Consider the following 18,137-nt stretch of genomic DNA (forward strand, 5'->3'; position numbering starts at 1 on the left):
TGTTTCTTGCATGAGTTGGACTGAATGGTGCTGGTCTGAAACAGGTTGACTTACTATAGCGTATTGAAATTTGAGTGCCCTGAGATATAAAGAAAAGCATTATCTGGCAGTTTTAAATTAAAACTTATTTGGCTTACAGTGCAATTTTTTTATTTTTTGGCAAGTAAGACTAAACATGGACTTCTGATAACTGAATTGAAAGCACAATCTACAAAGTGTGAAATTAAATTCTTTAATTTCTGTGTCACGTTTTCCTAGAGCACAGTAACTCCATTCAAACACAAGAACACTTGTGAGTCAAGAAGTTATTCAGCTGCCCAAATGCTTTGTGTGTCGGCCTTGAGCTAGGAGTTTCCCTGTTACTTTGCTAGTCAAATCCACAGTCGTAAATGCGAGTGTTTTACCTTCCTTCAGCACCTGAGCAGTTATGATAATATCCTCTCCCAGTTTAGCTGCATTCATGTACCTGAAATGAGAAGCAATGACAGGCCTCACAATATTACATTTTCAGCTATCGAGAAATCCACAATTGTTGGACATCAATGTTAGTTCAAAAAAAAGTCGAATATAAATCCTATTATGCAATTTCCCTAAAATTAATCCCCATTCATGCTTTTTTTTCCAATTAAACCCTGGCTGTTTTCCCCCTCCCTCTTTTGCAGGGTCACTGAGGCCAATTGTAGAGCCCCTTATTGCCCTTCCTATTAAGATCAATGAACTTGGCAAGACCAGGAATCAAACCTGGGATTTTCTTTGTCTGTATTGCTCACCTGCCTTGCTGAGGCATCGGGGGAGTGAAAATGTATCCTATATTAAAATCTACTGCATGTTTAGTAATATGAAAAACCTGTTTCCACTGGCAGGAGGGTCGGTGGCCAGAAAATTCAGATTTATGATGATTAACAAAAGAGGGGAGATGAGAATTTTTTTTTACACAGCGAGTTGTTATGATCTGGACTGCAATGCCTGAAAGGGTGGTGGAAGCAGATTCAATAGTAACTTTCAAAAGGAAACTGGATATATATTAAAGGAAAAATTTGCAGGGCTATGGGGAAAGAGTAGAGGAGTAGGACTAATTGGATAGCTCCTTCAAAGAGCCAGCACAGGCACGATGGGCCAAATGGCCTCCTGTACTGTATGATTCTATGTCCTGCTTTTTTACAGCTTCATTTCTCTGCTATTACAGATAGTTCAAAACATCAATAGCATCACTACCACATTTTGCATTTGAAAGCAATCCTGTACGTAGGATGCTATAAATTACTGTGCGTCAAGACTTTAGCACTGCTACCGTACCACCAAAACAATTTAGTTATATTTACCAAGTTTTGAAAATTGTACTCACGTTACATTCATGTCTATACTAACTCCTGGTAACGCCCGTTCTGTAGTAAGTAAGGCTGCCGTTGATACCACATCAATAAGAGTAGCAGTTAGTCCTCCATGCAGAGTGCCTGCTCGGTTCACATGTTCCTCTTCCACATTCATTTCACAGACTATTTTCCCAGGATTAGCTGCAACAACGGTCATCTGGAAAAAGGCACAATTATAATTCAATCAGAAATTAGCTTGCCTTTTAAAAATAATCTATTTTGCTAAAAAGCATAAGCACTGTTCCTTATCAGACGTCAAACCGAAGCCCCTTCCCAGGTCGATGTAAAAGATCCCATGACGGTATTTCGAAGAAGAGCAGGGGAGTGCTCCTCGGTGTCATAGCCAATTTCTATCCCTCAACTAACATCACTAAAACAGATTACCTGGTCATTATCATGTTGCTGTTTGTGGGACCTTGCTGTGCGCAAATTGGCTGCTGCGTTTCCTACATTACAACAGTGACTACGCTTCAAAAGTACTTCATTGGTTGTAAAGCGGTGTGGGACGTCCTGAGGTAGTGAAGGCTGCAAAATAAATGCCAGTCTTCCTTTATTGACAAACAATGCAGTTGATTACTGCAGTAAACTTATCAAGATCATAAAATATCCATAAGGCTGCAGCATAAAACCTCTATTTCTTGCTCCTAAACAGGAAATATTAATCTCTAAAGAAAGTAACAATTACACCACAGTGGGGGTTGGATCAAAGGTTTGGTAGAAGACCACGGGGGACTATTTTCTTGAGCAAACTAACATCAGCTTTAACTAAGCCACAATCCTCCAAGCACCAAAAGCTTTAGTGTAGCATATTCTCGCAGCAGAGAAGGCAGTCGTTCGGCCCATCATGCTTGTAGCGGCTCTTTGAAAGTGCTATCCAATTAGTCCTTGTCCCCTGCTCTTTCCCCATAGCCCTGCAAGATTTTCCTCTTCAAGTATTTATCTAATTCCTTTTTGAAAGTTACTATTGAATCTGCTTCCACCACCCTTTCAGGCAGTGCGTTCCAGATCATAACAACTCGCTGCAACATAAAAATTTCTCATCTCCCCTCTGCCTCTTTTGCAATGTAGAACATGAATGCAGAACGATGCCCACACATGTACTTTCTTAAAAACCCTTAAGGAGACACCCTTAATCAACCAAAGAATGTAATAAAAGTGTCCCCATTTTAGAGGGGCACAATTAATAGAAACTTTAATCATAAAAAACAATGGAAACTTAAATTAAATGATAACATTGCCACCCGTGCCCAATATGCCCTCCAGTCGTTGAAGGCCTCGAGTGTACCTGCAGACAATGTGTGCTCCCTCTCCAGGGCTGCCCGGCCACGGATAAAGCTGTGGAAGGGAGGCTGGCAGCCAGAGCGACTGCCCCCACGGGTCATGTCCAACCTGGAGCTGTGGATGGCCACCTTAGCTGGGCCCAGGAGCAGACCCCCGACTTGGCCGTGTCCTCCTCCTCCCCCCCCCCCCCCCCCCCCCCACCCCACTCCGGGTGGCCAGAAGTTTAGGAGCAGCCCCTTCAAATAGTAGAACAGGGGCTGCAACCTCTCACACTCAGTGTAAATGTGAAACACGGACTCACGCAGGCTGTAAAAGTTACAGGCAGCCTGGGAGTCCGTGAAGCGACTTGAAACCCTATTGGACGGTACTGCTTCGCGCAACACTCTCCACCCCACATACTCAATGGTGCAGGGGAGGACTCCCACATTAGAGCCCTCCATTGGGGTTCCCATCCTCTGCCGGAAGGCAAGACGGTACGCTAAGGAGTGTCCAGACGGAAGACGAGGAGGTGGAGAGTGTGCAGGAGCAGCCTGTACAGGAATTCCCACGGTGCAGAATGAAATGGTACGGAGGGGATTTCCGAGAGACAGCTCAATTGTGAAGCACAGGCTCCTGAGGGAGGTTTCGGGGCCTCGCGCTGATGAGAAATTCCATCCAAACCAGGGTCAGCTCAGATGGGATCGCTCCACACACTCGAGTATCCTCGACACACCTAGTGACATGAGGGCCAAGTGTGACTTTTAGCGCCTGGACGGCTTTGACCGTGGGCCAGAGGTAGCGCCAGGACATCCGTGCTGCCAAAGTTTCTGGCGACATCCAGCACGTCCCACATATGCTTGTTTGTCTATTGGCTTATGACGTGCTTTTAAATTCATTATTCTGAAAAACACAACCACCACTGTAGCCCTCTGAAAAATGATGAGATTATCAAAATCCTAAACATAGACATAGAAAATAGGAGCAGGAGTAGGCCATTCGGCCCTTCGAGCCTGCTCCGCCATTCAATATGATCATGGCTGATCCTCTATCTCAATACCATATTTCCACTCTCTCCCCATACCCCTTGATGCCTTTTGTATCTAGAAATCTATCTAGCTCCTTCTTAAATATATTGTGACTTGGCCTCCACAGCCTTCTGTGGTAGAGAATTCCACAGGTTCATCACCTTCTGATTGAAGACATTTCTCCTCATCTCAGTCCTAAATGTCCTACCCCGTATCCTGAGACTGTGACCCCTCGTTCTGGACCCCCCAGCCAGGGGAAACATCCTCCCTGCATCCAGTCTGTCTAACCCTGTCAGAATTTTATATGTTTCAATGAGATCCCTTCTCATTCTTCTAAACTCGAGTGAATACAGGCCGAGTCGACCCAATCTCTCCTCATACGACAGTCCTGCCATCCCAGGAATCAGTCTGGTGAACCTACGCTGCACTCCCTCTATGGCAAGTATATCCTTTCTTAGGTAAGGAGACCAAAACTGCACACAATACTCCAGGTGTGGTCTCACCAAGACCCTGTATAACTGCAGTAAGACGTCCTTGCTCCTGTACTCAAATCCTCTTGCAATGAAGGCCGAAATACCATTTGCCTTCCTAACTGCTTGCTGCACCTGTATGTTTGCTTTCAGCGACTGGTGTACAAGGACACCCAGGTCCCTTTGTACATCAACATTTCCCAATCTGTCACCATTTAAATAACACTCTGCCTTTCTGTTTTTCCTTCCGAAGTGGATAACTTCACATTTATCCACATTATACTGCATTTGCCCACTCTCTCAACTTGTCTAAATCGCCTTGAAGCCTCTTTGCATCCTCCTCACAACTCACAATCCCAACTAGTTTTGTGTCATCAGCAAACTTGGAAATATTACATTTGGTTCCCTCATCCAAATCATTGATATATATTGTGAATAGCTGGGGCCCAAGCACTGATCCCTGCGGTATCTCACTAGTCACTGCCTGCCACCCGGAAAAAGACCCATTTATTCCTACTCTTTGTTTCCTATCTGTTAATCAATTTTCAATCCATGCCAGTATATTACTGCCAATCCCATGTGCTTTAGTGTTGCACACTAACCTCTTACGTGGGACTTTATTAAAGGCCTTCCGAAAATCCAAATAAATCACATCTACTGGTTCTCCCTTATCTATTCTACCAGTTACATTCTCAAAAAACTCCAGTAGGTTTGTCAAACATGATTTCCCTTTCATAAAGACTGTAAAGACCTGGGTGTCCTTGTACACCAGTCACTGAAAACAAACATGCAGGTGCAGCAAGCAGTTAGGAAGGCAAATGGTATGTTGGCCTTCATTGCAACAGGATTTGAGTACAGGAGCAAGGACGTCTTAGTGCAGTTATACAGGGCCTTTCATTAGACTTTGTCTAATCCCTTTGATATTTTCTAAGTGTCCTGTTATCACATCCTTTATAATACTCTAGCATTTTCCCTATTACCGGTGTTAGGCTAACCGGTCTGTAGTTCCCTGTTTTCTCTCTCCCTCCTTTGTTAAATAGTGGGGTTACATTTGCCACCCTCCAATCTGCAGGAACTGTTCCATAATCTATAGAATTTTGGAAGATGACAACTAATGCACCCACTATTTCCATGGCTACCTCTTTCAGTACTCTGGGATGCAGATTATCAGGCCCTGGGGATTTATCGGCTTTAAGTCCTATTAATTTCTCCAGCGCTATTTTTTTACTAATACTAATTTCCTTTAATTCCTCCTTCTCACTAGTCCCTTGGTTCCCTAGCATTTCTGGGAAGTTATTTGTGTCCTCTTCCATGAAGACAGAACCAAAGTATTTGTTTAATTGTTCTGCCATTTCCTTGTTCCCCATTATAAATTCTCCTGTTTCTGACTGTAAGGGACCTACATTTGTCTTCACTAATCTTTTTCTTTTTACATACTTGTAGAAGCTTTTACAGTCCACTTTTATGTTCCTTGCAAGTTTACCCTCACACTCTATTTTTTCCCCTCTTAATCAATCTCTTGGTCCTTTTTTGCTGAATTGTAAACTGCTCCCAATCCTCAGGCTTGCTATTTTTTCTGGCAACTTTATATGACTCCTCTTTGGATTTAATACTATTCTTAATTTCTTTTGTTAGCCATGGTTGGGCCGCTTTTCCTTTTGTGTTTTTGCGCCAGAAAGGAATGTATAATTGTTGCAATTCATGCATTCGTTCCTTAAATGTTAGCCATTGCCCTATCCACTGTCATGCCTTTTAATGAAGCTTCCCAATCTATCATAGCCAACTCACTCCTCATACCTTCGTAGTTTCCTTTGTTTAGATTTAGGACCCTAGTTTCGGATTGGACTACTTCACTTTCCATCTTAAATGAAGAATTCTATCGTGTTATGGTCCTTCCCTAAAGGACCCCGCACAACAAGATTATTAATTAACCCCTTCTCATTGCACAATACCCAATCTAGGATAGCCTGTTCTCTGGTTGGCTCCTCAACGTACTGGTCTAAAAAACCATCTTGTACACACTCCAGGAATTCATCCTCCACAGTATTATTGCTAATTTGGTTTGGCCAGTCTATATGTAGATTACAGTCACCTATGATTACTGTAGTATCCTTGATACATGCATCTCTAATTTCCTGTTTGATGCCATTCCCTACATTACCACTACTGTTTGGAGGCCTAGAGACAACTCCCACCAGTGTTTTCTGCCCCTTGGTGCTTCTTAACTCCACCCAGACTGATTCTACAAAATCCTCAAGGATCTTGTTTTCTTATAAATGTTTACATAACATAACATTAGTATAAGTCATTAAAATAATATTGCTTCGTAATGTGATATAACATTATCCTTAATCGGGAACAATGAGCACTGTATCTTCGAATACATTAGAGTAAAATTAAAATATTTTGGTCAATGAGGGATGTGATTTTATATTAAACCCATCACATGTTCTATATAAAAAATGATACAGATATTAACAATTTGCATGTGTATAGCACCCCTTTCATAGCAGACAATTTCAAAATGGTTTACATTGGGGAAAAGATACTGTCAAGGTTACAGGAAAGATTAAAAGGGGAAATAGAGAGCATCATAGAAAAGATAGGTCTTTAGGAGGTTTTAGAATAAAAGAGAGTAGCAAGGGTGGTAGGGAGCATGTGGAGCTTGGCAAGGACAGGGGCTGCAGGGCTTTGTGCGAGGGAGCTGCAGAGTTCTGGATTAATTGAACTTTGTCAAAAAATGGAGGCCATCAAGGAGAATCTTTGAGAAATCAATCTGTGATGGCATGAATGGTTTATGATGTCAGCCAACGTTGTCTACCTCATACGTTGCAGGAAAGGATGCCCCAGAGCATGGTACATTGGCGAGACCATGCAGACGCTGCGACAACGGATGAACGGACACCGCGCAACAATCGCCAAACAGGAGGGTTCCCTCCCAGTCGGGGAACACTTCAGCAGTCATGGACATTCATCCACCGACCTTCGGGTAAGCGTACTCCAAGGCGGCCTTCGAGACACACGACAACGCAAAATCGTCGAGCAGAAATTGATAGCCAAGTTCCGCACCCATGAGGACGGCCTCAACCGGGATCTTGGGTTCATGTCACGCTACACGTTACCCCACCAGCGAACAAATGTTATCTGTTTTTAATATAATGGGTCATTTGCTGGCTCTCTCTGCCTTCCGGATGTTTCTGCCTCTCTCTGTGTTTTTTTTTCTCTGTTTTTTTTCCCTGTTTGTTTTTTTGTTGAATGTGTATTCGGAGGTTCTGCAGGTAACACCTCTCTGTCTGAACACGGTGATTGCCTTGGCAACGGGCAGTTGCAGGGGCAGTCTGTAAACACCATGTATTATTGTTCAATATGTATAAATGCGTAGGCTTCAAGGAGATCTTGAAACATTTGCCTGAGGAAGGAGAAAATCTCCGAAAGCTTGTGAATTTAAAATAAAATTGCTGGACTATAACTTGGTGTTGTAAAATTGTTTACAAATGAATGGTTTAGGTCTTGGTGCAGGAAAAGGTCACAAGCGGGCAGCGTTCCAGATGTGAAAAATTCCAGTCTAGGCGACTGAGGCAAGTAACTCGTATCTGTTGGACAAGGTCAAGGGCTGAGGCTCCTCCATCTTTGCATCCAGGGTCCCCATACCTGCCTGACTCGCAATCATATCCTCCTGTCCCTGACCACTCACCAACTCTAAACTACTACCTAACCTAAGGGATGTGACTGCCTCCTGGATCAAAGTGTCCAGATAACTCTCCCCCTCTATGATGCATCACAATGTCTGCAGCTCGGACTCCAGCTCAACAACTCTGAGCCGAAGTTCCTCGAGTTGCAGTCACTTACCGCAGATGTGGTTGCCCAGGATCAACCCGGTCTCCACAAACTCCCACATGCTTAGAATATTGCTTATGCTGATTTATGCCCATTTTACATTCGGACGTATTCTAATGAGATTTGCAGGAAATGCAAGTGTAATTTGACATTGGCACAACGGACGTGAGAGTGGTTACATTTTCGGATCTAACTTCCGGTTTGCACCCGCGGAGGAAATTCCAGGCCATTGTTTTGAATGTAAAGCCCTAGAATCTTACAGCTGCCACATTAGTCCTTAAGCACTTCGTTTTAAGAGAAAACTTCAATTGAAGGGCTTCTCGACAGAACAGGAAGACACTTGAATCAAGTGAAGTGGACATGTTCTCCTCAGGATAGGTGGCATCAGCTAAATGGCACTGATTTCTACATGGTTGCGTCTACTTACAGAAGAAAAAGAAACCAACTCCATCACATACCACCCCCCCACACACAAGTTTTGCCCTGTTGATATTATCCCGTACTTGCATGTGTGCAACTCAAAGTTGCACTGACTTGGCATGTACTACAGGAATACGAGCCTAGTCTATGCAACTTTGCACACATGCAAGTACTGGATGACATCAACAGAGAAAAGCTTGAGTATAGATCTAATTGAGGTGTTTATCGTAGAATCATAGAAGGTTACAGCATGGAAGGAGGCCATTCGGCCCATCGTGTCCACGCCGGCTCTATGAAAGAGCAATCCAGCTAGTCCTGCTCCATGCCTTTTCCCCGTAGCCCTGCAAATTTTTTCCTTTCAAGTACTTATCCAGTTCCCTTTTGAAGGCCATGACTGAATCTGTCTCCACCACCCCCTCGGGCAGTGCATTCCAGATCCTAACCACTCGCTGTGTAAAAACGTTTTTCCTCATATCATCTTTGGTTCTTTTGCCAATCACCTTAAATCTATGTCCTCTAGTCGTTGACACTTTTGCCAATGGGATCAATTTCACTCTATCTACTCTGTCTAGACCCTTCATGATTTTGAATACCTCTATCAAATCTCCTTGCAACTGTCTCTGTTCCAAGGAGAACAACCCCAGCTTCTCCAGTCTATCCACGTAACTAAAGTCGCTCATGCCTGGAATCATTCTAGTAAATCTCTTCCAAACCCTCCCTAAGGCCTTCACATCTTTCCTGAAATGCGGTGCCCAGAAATGGACACAATACTCCAGTTGTGGCCAAACCAGTGTTTTATAAAGGTTCATCATGACTTCCATACTTTTGTACTCTATGCCTCTTATTTTTAAAGCCCAGGACTCAGTATGCTTTTTTAAACCGCTTTCTCAACGTGCCCTGCCACCTTCAATGATTTGTGCACATATACATCCAGATCTCTCTATCCTTATACCCCTTTTAGAGTTGCGCCCTCTAGTTTATATTGCCTCTCCTCGTTCTTCACTTTGCATTTTCTGCGTTAAATTTCATCTGCCACGTGTCTGCCCATGTTCATTGTTCACTACCCTTCCAAGTTTTGTGTCATCTTCAAATTTTGAAATTGTGCCCTGTACACCCAAGTCCAAGTTATTAATATATCTCAAGAAAAGCAGTGGTCCCAGCAATGACCCCTGGGGAACACCACTGTATACCTCCCTCCAGTCCAAAAAACAACCGTTCACCACTACTCTCTGCTTCCTGTCCCTTAGTCATGATTCAAGGGTTTGACAGGGTAGATAGAGATGTCAGCACAAATTGCTGTGACATTTACCCATTGGGAACTGGGCTGATGCTGCTCAAACTTAATGCCCTTATAGCCACCAGAAGGAGATTTTCATTGTTCACTACCCTTCCAAGTTTTGTGTCATCTGCAATTTTGAAACTGTGCCCTGTACACCCAAGTCCAAGTCATTAATATATCTCAAGGAAAGCAGTAGTCCCAGCACTAACCCTGGGGAACACCACAGGTAAAGGGGTATTGCGCTACCCAATGCCTATAAGTTGCAAACTTTCAAAGGTCACAGTGTTAGTGTTTGTAGCACCTTAATGTCTGGAAACCGTGCTGTTAAATATCCCATCACACAAAACACCGACTGTGGAAGTCAATAAATTGGATTCAAGCTAGTGTTTCAGGCATTGATTAGTAGGAGGAATTTTCCTAAATCATATCAATGCAGTTGGAACAACTGCTTGCACCCCACACCCAATCTAGGAACTATCAACATTTTCGCTCGAACTGTATAAAGGCAAGTTTAAAAAAACAAATCATGCTCATCAGTCAGATCTTTACAGACAATGTGGGTATGTTGTGGAAGGTTGCTAGTTTCCTGAAATGCACCTGATTAAACCAATGGAATTTGCTTCAGTAAAAGCTAGTAACATTTTGGAATTCATTGCTTGCCGCAAAGCGGTCGGTTATCTACCTTACTCAAAACCCGATCGAAGCCGGTTCCTCCCGTTAAACCCTGGACGACCTGCCTGAAAGCGTTCAAGGACGAACCAGCCATGGCCTTAAATCCTGTCCCGGCTGCAATTCCTGCTTCAACAGACGAAGGGAAGGGGGTTGTAACGAGACTCGTTGTTCGTGCAGCAGCGTGGACTGTTGCACCGCCCTGAGCTCGAGCTCCAGGTGATTGACAGCTCCGCCTCCGCACCAGATCTCACACAGCGCCCCACTGCTGCTAAGTTTCCACAAGTCACAGGCTCAGGCGCTCCCTCTACTACCACAGTCACTAACTTTAGTTCCTTGTAGCTTTTTCATTTTCGATCTGTGCAAGTTTCAGGTCATTTTAAATTCCGCGACGAATTTTCGGCCTCTATTAATTTTTTAAAACATTGTTTTAGTAACCAATCATCTGCATTACTGTAAGACTTTTTAACATTGCCACCTGCAATTTCCTCATTCTCCAAAGCAGCATATATAGCGAAGTGGGAGGAATAAGGAAGCCATTTATTCCTTGGAAGGTAAGAAACTAAATGGAATAGAGGAGCAAGGCGATCTGGCAGCAGAGTTTTAGATGAGCTCAAGTTTATGAAGGGTGGAAGATGGGATGTTGGCCAGGAGAGCATTGGAATAGTGGAATCTGAAGGTAACAAAAGCATGGGTGAGGGTTATAGCAGCAGATGAGCTGAGGCAAGGGCGGAGACGGGCGATGTTACAGAGGCGGAAATGGTGGTCTTGGTGATGGAGAGGATTATGGAGTCGGAAACTCAGCTCAGGGTGAAATAGGACGCAGAGGTTATGAACAATCTGGTTCAACCTGAGACTGGGAGGGAGATGGAACCGGTGGCTAGGGTATGGAGTTTGTGACTTTGATTTTCCCAGTGTTTAATTGGAGGAAATTTCTGCTCATCCAGTATTGGATGCCGGACAAGCAGCCTGACACCAATGAGATAGTGGAGGGGTCAAGAGAGGTGGTGGTGAGGTAGAGCTGGGTGTCCTCGGTGTGCATGTGGAACCTGATATTGTGTTTTCGGATGATGTCATCGAGGGGCAGCATTTAGATGAGAAATAGGATCAAACAAAGAATTTGGGAGGAATTTATTTACACAGAGAGTGGTGAGAATGTGGAACTGGCTGCAACATGGAGAAGTTGAAGCTGATAGCATTGAAGGGGAGGCTTGATGCATACTGAAGGGAAAAGGGAATAGAGGGATACGGGAGGCAGGGTGGAAAGAGATAATTAGAGTGGGAGGAGAGTCATGTGGAGTATAAACACCGACATAGACCAGTTGGGCTGAATGGCCTGTTTTTGTGCTGTAGATTCCACATAATTTTATGTAAAGTATATTAGAAAAATGAAGCATAGATGGTGTGACTGTTTGAAGTAAAATAGGTTTCTGCTAATGTTTAAGGCTGTTAAAAAAAAGTTTCGTACACTGCTTCTACAGTGGAACTTGTCACCAGTGTCCTTCTCCCTCACCTGGCACTCTTGCAGCTTCTAACTTTATAAACAAATGGCGTCAGGGAGTTGAACTATCAATTTCTGGGAGATTTCGCAGGCAATCAAAGGAGTTTCGCCAAGCAGCTGAGGTGGTCAAATTAAAACCATCAATGTCCGTCGCACAATTGGTAGCACCCTCGCCTCTGAGTCTGAAGGTTGTGAGTTCAAGTCCCACTCCAGAGACTTGAGCACAATGTCAAGGCTGACATTCAGTACTAAGGGAGTGCTGCACTATCGAAGATGCCGTCCTTTAGAAGAGACATTAAACCGAGGCCCCGTCTGCCCTCTCAGGTGAACGTAAAAGATCCCACGGCACTATTTCGAAGAAAAGCAGGGGAGTTCTACCCAATGTCCTGGCCAATATTTATCCCTCAACCAATATCACAAAAACAGATTATATGGTCATTATCACATTGCTATTTACGGGACCTTGCTGTGTGCAAATTGGCTGCTGCATTTCCTACATTACAACAGCGACTACACTTCAAAAGTTAATTTGTACTTTAATGGGAGAACCTGCTCTCAGTGCTGCTCACTGGCAGCTGAGGGACACTTTGCTCATGTTGCCCATTTTGGGTGGGCGGCCGTCCTTCAAGGCAGGATGGGATTGCCACGATTGGGTTTAGTGATCATTTGGGGGCATGTTCAAATCAATCACTGTAGCCAGATTGCACTAAATGTAAGAACAAATGGCAGTGATGGTTTGGAAGTGAGGGTGAGATCGATGGAGCCCCACTCTGGTGCTTCACCCAGGTGACCATTCTTCATGTGTAAGCCCCGCCTATGAGTGTGAGCTGGACTATAGAAATTCTATTGGCCTATTGAAATAGAAATGGTTCCCAGTGCCATCTAAACAACAACATCACTGCAAGTGTTCCCCTCAAGAGGAGGGTACCACTAATACAGCTCAGAAATAAAATGAACTAAATTATAATCTGGTCCTCATCATCTATGATACAAGTAAGATCCTGCAGTGCCCACCGTTCGCGGAAGGCCTCGAACGTACCAGTGAACACCACGTGATCCCTCCCTCGGGTGCACACAAGGCCACGAAACAGAGGCAGGCAGTTCTTGGAGCAACACTGCCCATGGATCCTATGCACCTTGGACCTGTGAACAGCGATTTTGGCCAGGCCCTGGAGCAGACCCACGAGAAGGTCCTCCAACCTGCCTGCACCACCCCCCTACCAACCGGGTGATCAATAGTAATAAGAACAGAAAATGCTGGAAACACTCAGCAAGTCAGGCAGCATCTGTGGAGAAAGAAACAGAGGTAATGTGTCAGGTCGCTGACCTTTCGTCAGAACTGGAAGAAGGGTGGTCAATAGGGTTGCCAACCCTCTAGGATTGTCCTGGAGTCTCCAGGAATCGAAGATTAATCTCCAGGGCACTGCTGTGAGCAACCCCAGGAGAAAAATCATAGGAGTATTAAAATAATTGTGTCTTTTTCATTTTCTTTGAACATTTCTGTTTATTAGTTTTAAAAATTATTGGAATTGGGGGAAAAAAGGCTGTTTGACTGATGGGGCGGTTGGAGGTGGGAAGTCATGTGATGAAATCTCCAGGAATATTCCCAACCAGAGTTGGCAACCCTTTTGGTCAACGGTCAGAAGCGCCTGGAGGGCTGAAGTGCAGCCAAAAACTGAGGAGCGGAAAACAGGGACTGCAACCTCTCCCACTCCAAATAAATATGGAAAAGTTTCCTCAAGGCCACAGAAGGGAGACGTGGCCTGGCTTTCCGTGAAATGGCCCAATATAGTGTTGGAATGAGTGTGTGAGCAGGGATTGCAGCAGCTGTTAACGACAGATGTTCGTTAGAGTGACGCTTGAGGGATGTGCGAGAATGCAGCCTCCCTGCTGGGGGGTGTTGGAGGCTCCCCTCCCCTCCTCTAATCAGAGTACAGGCGCTGTGGTAATGCTGAGAGTGTATGTGGCTGCAGGCTGTGTTTTACGGAAGAGGAGGAGCAGCAGAGGTGGAATCAGAACGCCGAATGCGAGCCTGGGGATCGAACGGCGGCAGTCGCCACCTTCCATTTTTCGTTACAGTTGGTTCGGCCGCCGCCGCCGCGGGTTCCCGTCATGAGCGGGCCACAGAGTAAAAGGGCGAGGCTGGCCGGCCCCGACCCTCATACAGCGGCCGCCCCTCCGCAAGAAGAGCCGAATGATGCACTGGGTCCACCGGAGGAGGAGAAGAGGCGCCAAGGCCGTGTGGGTCTTTGTGCTGAATTCGCTGTTGTGACCGGTACGGACGAAGCCGTAGCTCAGTGTTACCTGGCGGAAAATGACTGGCTCTTAGAAGTAGGTTCACTGAGCAGCAAAAGTTGGTGGCCTTTTAGTGATAACCTCATTCAAGTGCTATAGAGAGGGGAGGGAGGATGGTGGAGGGAGGCGTTGGAGGTGCCACAATGATCTATTTACTGTTTGGAGGAGGAGGAGGAGGGGGAGGATGGTGGATGGTGGAGAGAGGCGTTGGAGGTACCACAATAATCCATTTACTGTTGGGAGGAGAATGGGATGTACCATTTTATTTGTGTACAGGATGTGGGTAATGCTGACAAATCTGACTCTATTGCCCATCACTAGATGTTCACTGTCTTTCGGATGGGACGTTAAACCGAATGCCCTCTCAGGTGGACGTAGGAACAGGAGTGGGCCATTCAGCCCCTCAAGCCTGTTCCGCCATTCAATTAGATCACAGCTGATCTGTATCCTAACTCCACTTACTGGCCGTGGTTCCATATCTCTTAATGCCCTTGGCCAGCAAAAATCTTATCGATCTCAGATTTAAAATTATTAATTGAGCTAGCATTTATTGCTTTTTACGGGAGAGAGCTCCACACTTCTACCACCCTTTGCGTGAAGAAATGTTTCCTATCTTCTCTCCTGAATGGCTTGGCTCTGATTTTAAGGTTATGTTCCCTTGACCTAGACTCCCCCACTGGTGGAAAAAGTTTCTTTCTATGTACCCTATCAATTTCTTACAAACCTCAATCAAATCACCCCTTAAACTTCTATATTCCAGGGAATACAAGCCTAATTTATGTAATCTCTCTTCATAATCTAACCCTTGGAGCCCTGGTAACATTCTGGTGAATCTGCGCTGCACTCCTTCAAGGCCAATATATCCTTTTCTAAGGTGCGGTACCCAGAACTGTGCACAGTACTCCAGATATGGTCTAACCAGGGCTTTGTATAGCTGTGGCAAAACTTCCTCCCCTTTATATTCGAGCCCTCTAGTTATAAAAGCTGACGTTCCAATAGCCTTTTTGATTTTTTTTTTGTACGTGGATTCCCAATCTCTTTGGACTTCCACTGTTCCTAGCTTTTCAACATTTAAAAAATACTCAGATTTATCCTTTTTTGGTCCAAAATGGATGATTTTGCATTTACCTGTGTTTAAATCCATCTGCCTCAGTTTTGCCCACTCACTTAATTTATCGATGTCTCTTTGTAATTTTATGCTCCCGTCTATACTACTTACTATACCACCAATCTTTGTGTCATCGGCAAAGTTCGATATATGGCCCTCTATTGTGTTATCTAAGTCATTAATATAGTGAATAGGTGGGGCGAGAGTGACTGCCCTTGACATCAAGGAAGCATTTGACCGAGTGTGGCACCAGGAGCCCTAGTAAATTGAAGTCAATGGGAATCAGGGGAAAGCTCTCCAGTGGCTGGAGTCATACCTAGCACAAAGGAAGATGGTAGTGGTTGTTGGAGGCCAATCATCTTAGCCTCAGGATATCGCTGCAGGAGTTCCTCAGGGCAGTGTCCTAGGCACAACCATCTTCAGCTGCTTCATCAGTGATCTTCCCTCCATCATAAGGTCAGAAGTGGAGATGTTTGCTGATGACTGCATAGTGTTTAGTTCCATTGCAACCCCCTCAGATAATGAAACAATCTGTACCCACATGCAGCAAGACCTGGACAACATCCAGGCTTGGGCTGATAAGTGGCAAGTAACATTTGTGCCAGACAAGTGCCAGGCAATGACATCTCCAACAAGAGAGAGCCTAACCACCTCCCCGTGGCATTCAACGGCATTACCATTGCTGAATCCCCCATCAACATCCTGGGGGTCACCATTGACCAGAAACTTAACTGGACCAGCCACATAAATACTGTGGCTACAAGAGTAGGTCAGAGGTTGGGTGTTCTGCGGTGAGTGACTCACCTCCTGATTCCCCAAAGCCTTTTTACCATCTACAAGGCACAAGTCAGGAGTGTGATGGAATACTCTCCACTTGCCTGGATGAGTGCAGCTCCAACAACACTCAAGAAGCTCGACACCATCCAGGACAAAGCAGCGCATTTGATTGGCACCCCATCCATGACCATAAACATTCACTCCCTCCACTACCGGCGCTCCGTGGCTGCAGTGTGTACTGTCCAAAGGATACACTGCAGTAACTTGCCAAGGCTTCTTCGACAGCACCTCCCAAACCCGCAACTTCTACCACCTAGAAGGACAAGGGCAGCAGGTGCATGGGAACAACACCACCTGCACGTTCCCCTCCAAGTCACACACCATCCCGACTTGAAAATATATCGCCATTCCTTCATCGTCGCTGGGTCAAAATCTTGGAACTCGCTACCTAACAGCACTGTGGGAGAACCTTCACCACATGGACTGCAGCAGATCAAGAAGGGGCTCACCACCACCTTCTCGAGGGCAATTAGGGATGGGCAATAAATGCCGGCCCTGCCAGCGACGTCCACATCTCACGAATGAATAAAAAAAGTTGAGGCCCCAGCACAGATCCTTGTGGGACACCACTAGTTACTTCCAATTCGAATACATACCCATTATCCCTCCACATCTAGCACCTAACCAAACTCCTGACCAGGTCGACAATTTGCCTTCAATTCCATGAGCTTTAATACTAGCTAACAGTCTCTTATATGGAACCTTATTGAATGCCTTTTGGAAGTCCACATAAACTACCTCCACTGACATTCTCCTGTCTACTACTTTAGTTACTTCCTCAAAAAATTCAATTAGGTTCGTTAGACATGACCTACACTTTACAAATCCATATTGGCTCTCTCTCATCAGCTCAAAGACATAAAAGATCCTATGGCACTATTTCAAAAAAGAGCAGGGGAGTTCTCCCCATTGTCCTGACCAGTGTTTATCTCTCAACCAACATCATTAAGGCAGATTATTTGGCCGTTCATCTTATTGCTCGCTTGCGGGAGTTTGCTGTGCGCAAGCTGGCTGCCGCATTTCCCTACGTTACAACAGTGACGACACATCAAAAGTGCTCCATTGGTTGTAAAGCGTTTTGGGACGTCCTGAGATCGTGAGGTGATTGAACCTGGCGTTGGGTAGGGGAGGGTCGCACTTGGCATTGGGTAGGGGAGGGTCACACTTGGCATTGGGTAGGGGAGGGTCGCACTTGGCATTGGGTAGGGGAGGGTCGCACTTGGCATTGGGTAGGGGAGGGGTCGCACTTGGCATTGGGTAGGGGAGGGTCGCACTTGGCATTGGGTAGGGGAGGGTCGCACTTAGCTGGTAAAGAGCTTTGTGCAGTTGCCCAGCTCCAGATTGGCTCCTAAAGTGCCGCTTTCACTGGAGTGGACAGACCTGTTATGGGATACGCACAAACCCTCCCTATAAAAACTTAGACTAGCTAAGAAGGAAGGCAGAAATTCAAAATTTTCCATTTCTATGAAGTCAGAAAATGATGCATATTTTTTATAATATTGTCACAAAGATAAATGGCGACAGAGCTGGGAGAGTATTTTATATGAAAAGTGCTCAGACGGCACTTTCCTTCCCCTTCTAAATCTTTAAAAATAAATATATATACTTTTTTCTCCATCAATTATTTGTCCTGATGCAACATCTCAGAAGCCAATACATCAGTTCAGCAGCTTGGACTAGAGCAGGAACACTAATGAACCACCTCAAAAAACCCACTTTGTAGATATCTTGGGAAAAGGTGGACAGTGCCATTTGAGGGAGATCTGTACTGCGATTCAGTGTTGCATTGGTATTTGACATCAGCAGAGTGCTATCTACATTACAACAGTGACTACACTTCAAAAATACTTCATTGGCTGTAAAGTGCTTTGGGATGTCTTGAGGGTCGTGAAAGGTGCTATATAAATGCAAGTCTATACCTGGACATTTCTCATATTGCCTTACTGTTTCAGTCCACAGCCAAAGAGGTTTTAAAAGTGGCAGATTATACCTCAGACACAGTACTCTAAAGCCATGCTTAAAGTTTCTCCATATTTATACTACAGCACTATTGCTGTAGGAGA

At 44.9% G+C, this 18,137-nt stretch overlaps 2 protein-coding genes across 3 annotated transcripts in view; one reads left to right on the top strand and one right to left on the bottom strand.

Annotated features, from left to right (window-relative positions):
• Positions 1–218: 218 nt before the first annotated feature.
• acot13 (acyl-CoA thioesterase 13) lies at positions 219–10,542 on the bottom strand. Of its 2 annotated transcripts, none has more exons than XM_068001442.1 (3): positions 10,347–10,542; positions 1,346–1,530; positions 219–466 (listed from the first exon to the last, which is right to left on the bottom strand). In XM_068001442.1, the coding sequence occupies exons 1-3, from the start codon at positions 10,428–10,430 to the stop codon at positions 310–312; spliced, it is 426 nt and encodes a 141-aa protein (XP_067857543.1). In that variant the 5' UTR covers positions 10,431–10,542; the 3' UTR covers positions 219–309. The 2 variants fall into 2 exon arrangements, with proteins under 2 accessions (XP_067857543.1, XP_067857548.1); XM_068001447.1 differs by having other exon boundaries at positions 10,402–10,541.
• Positions 10,543–13,523: 2,981 nt separating this feature from the next.
• tdp2b (tyrosyl-DNA phosphodiesterase 2b) overlaps positions 13,524–18,137 on the top strand; it is a 21,204-nt gene continuing 16,590 nt past the window's right edge. Inside the window, exons 1-2 of the mRNA XM_067995752.1 lie at positions 13,524–14,165; positions 17,025–17,170. Of these exons, the coding sequence (XP_067851853.1) occupies positions 13,947–14,165; positions 17,025–17,170 (365 nt within the window). The 5' untranslated portion in view covers positions 13,524–13,946. The remainder of the gene's footprint in view (positions 14,166–17,024; positions 17,171–18,137) is intronic.

This window comes from Heptranchias perlo, chromosome 2 (assembly GCF_035084215.1).
Source record: "Heptranchias perlo isolate sHepPer1 chromosome 2, sHepPer1.hap1, whole genome shotgun sequence".
Taxonomy (NCBI): domain Eukaryota; kingdom Metazoa; phylum Chordata; class Chondrichthyes; order Hexanchiformes; family Hexanchidae; genus Heptranchias; species Heptranchias perlo.